The sequence below is a fragment of the Otolemur garnettii genome, unplaced genomic scaffold (genome assembly GCF_000181295.1).
Source record: "Otolemur garnettii isolate 467f Iridium unplaced genomic scaffold, OtoGar3 scaffold00056, whole genome shotgun sequence".
In the NCBI taxonomy this organism is placed as follows: domain Eukaryota; kingdom Metazoa; phylum Chordata; class Mammalia; order Primates; family Galagidae; genus Otolemur; species Otolemur garnettii.
This window is the reverse complement of record NW_003852451.1, coordinates 2,099,856-2,102,521: the sequence shown is the minus strand read 5'-3', so window position 1 is coordinate 2,102,521 and position 2,666 is coordinate 2,099,856. Positions and strand designations below refer to the sequence as shown.

Below are 2,666 nucleotides of genomic sequence, written 5' to 3'. Positions count from 1 at the left end.
TCACTTTCTTTTGGTCTGACTCTTTGCCACATGGGAGTGCTGCTCACGCATCAGTTTCTGCATCTCTTGGATTATCCTTTTGACGTTTAATCCGTTCCTGGAAGCTCCAAAAGTAGCTTCATTGAAAGGAAAAATGAGAACAAAATTGCCTGCTTGGGAGTCTGGCACCTTGCCCTGGTCTGAGAGGACACAGGGGGAGGTCCTCGGCTGGCAGGTGGGAGCCCGGGTGAAGGAGGTGTAGGCCGTGAAGGCCCTGCCAGGCACCTGCCTGCTCCCCAGCCTGGATGGGGCTTTGGGCAGTTTTCCTGAGGGCGGACGTGGGTCCTGCCCTCTCAGCATGTCCCCCAGGTGAGTGGCCTGGGCCTTCTCAGGACACAGCTCTGGCAGATTCTCCATGGCAGAATTGCTGTTGCTGTGTGTCCCTGGGAATCGTGAGAGAGACCTGTGAGGAGGAGAGCACCAGGTGTTGGGTCCACCTCTGTTGCTCTTCCCACGGGAGACACTGGACGTCATCTGTGGCACGCTGCTGTGTTCTCTTCCCTCGGTTCTTCGCCCATTTAAGTAGACCAACTCGATCACATCATGGATAAGTCTTCTCTTCACAGACACATCTGTTGAACAGTCTAAGGACAAAGCTGGGCTGTAGTTGACTTCCAGGAGCCATGGTTTCAAGTTGTCATCAATCAAAATATCAAACCCGAAGAGCTCGAAGCAATTGGCGGCAACAGGCACCAAGGGCGCAATGGCAAGAACGGTGAGGGTGACCACGCAGTGGATTTTCCGCCACAGGAGCAGGTCGTCCACATCCCAGCTGCGAAGGTAGGAGAAGAACCTGCTGAGGGTCCACTTGCACCCGTGGCCAACCACCTCCTTGATCTTCTCGTAGGAGGCCCCGCCTTTGTTGATGCTGCAGTTGGTCAAGTGGGCGTAATAATTCTGCAAATTACTGAGGTCAAACTTCTCTGTGGCAAACCGTGCGATCCCTTCCCGATAAACATATATGGTCAAAGGCCTAAAGCCAGTGACACAGACATAGATGCGAAGATCACATTTGTATCTGCCAACCAGCAGAGGGTTGCAGATGTATTTCTGCACTACACTCGTCTCGTCAAAGATGAAGTCTTTCATGTCACTGAAAATGATTATCCCCCTGCCCCGGGATAACTCGGCAGGCTTGCAGATCCAGTAGCCACTCTTGGTGCCCAGCGCCTGCCTTTCCCTGAAGTACTCAGCCACAAACTTGGTGTAGTCGCTGGGCATGACAAAGGTGAGCGGGGTGAACTCATAGAGGGGGGTGCTGTACAGCCGCTTCATGTGCCTCAGGCGTCTGGCCAGGTTGTCCTTCCTGGTGAGCTTGGTTGTTCCTGGGTGGTGGTTCAGCCTCTGCCACGGCTTCAGGTTGATGTGCTCAGCCATTTGGAACGCAGACGTCCTCCAGTACAGGTTCCAGCCCTCCACACTCTGCTTCTGCTCATCGTACCTGTCCCAGCCGCGCTCCAGGAGGACACTCTGCACCACCGTGGGGGTGTTCTCGTCTACACGGAACACCAGCGGCTTCAAGATGGCCCGACGGTTCATTTTCCTCTGCCAAATATTTTCTTTTCTAAAAATTAAAAATCAAAAACAGTTAGGGGAGCTGGCCAAGACTCCAAATCAAGTAGAGCTCCCCCTGTAAGATGGCACATTGCCTGGCTGCTGCCGGTGCCTTCCTGAGGTCACACGGTCTTGCTGGACACCCACCTCTCCTCCCCTCACCTCAAGGCCACCTTTCCTGGAGGAGAAGTCCATGTCCTCCTGGGCACAGGCTGCACATATCCCATTCTGTGGGCAATATGTTAAAATGTTTGCAGCTACATCAGCAAAACTTCCACAGGCTGAAGGTCACCTGCACCTGTGTAAGGCCTGTTGCCCCAAAGTGAGTATTATTAGGAGTAAAAAAAAAAGAAAGAAAGAAATGTTAAGCTTTTATAGTTAAATAAATTGGCCTGATAAGTGTGAGGGAATTGGCCAAACAGCTATGGGGGCCCTCCAGGCACCCAGCTGCCCGCGCCAGGTCTCCTGGAGGAGTCTTCCTGGGCAGAGGCTTGGGCAGTCAATTAAATAAGTGGTAATTTATAACAAAAATGGTTGAGAAGAAAAACTTGAATTTTTAAAAACCCATTTCGCCATAACAAAATTATGGCTATTATGCCTTGAATTTCAAAAGATTAATAGAAAATGGAGATTTGTAACATTCTTCTGGACTACAAAGAAGCAAACAGAACAGTTTTTCAGAAACTAGTAACTGATTCTGACACACTATGTTCTAGTATGACCCGAGGAGAAGGTGGGAAACGGCCACTACGAGGGTGCTGTGATCTGGACTGTTCCTGCACAGTCCATCACACAGCCACGGAAACTATCACGGGGTGGGGACGCTGTAGTGTCTGAGAGTCCTGATTAAGGCAAAAGGAGTAAATTTTGAGAGACTTTTTGTAAGGAAAGAGGAGGGAAAGAAGAAAAGAAGGAAGAAGGAAGGAAGAAGGGAGGAAGGGGGAGGAAGGAAGGGAAGGAAGGGAAGGAGGGGAAGGAAGGAAAGAAGAAAGGAAAGAAAGGAAGAAGGAAGGAGGGAGGAGGGAGGGAGGGAGGAAGAAGGGGGAGGAAGAAAGGAAGTGAGAGAGGAAGGA

General features: G+C 51.0%; 1 protein-coding gene across 1 annotated transcript; it reads right to left on the bottom strand.

The window, feature by feature from the left end:
• On the bottom strand, positions 1-1,788 carry TTLL2 (tubulin tyrosine ligase like 2). The gene is given in 3 exon segments (XM_012806702.2): positions 1-1,564; positions 1,566-1,603; positions 1,756-1,788. Coding segments are annotated over 3 exon segments (1,635 nt in total).
• Between the last annotated feature and the right edge of the window lie 878 nt (positions 1,789-2,666).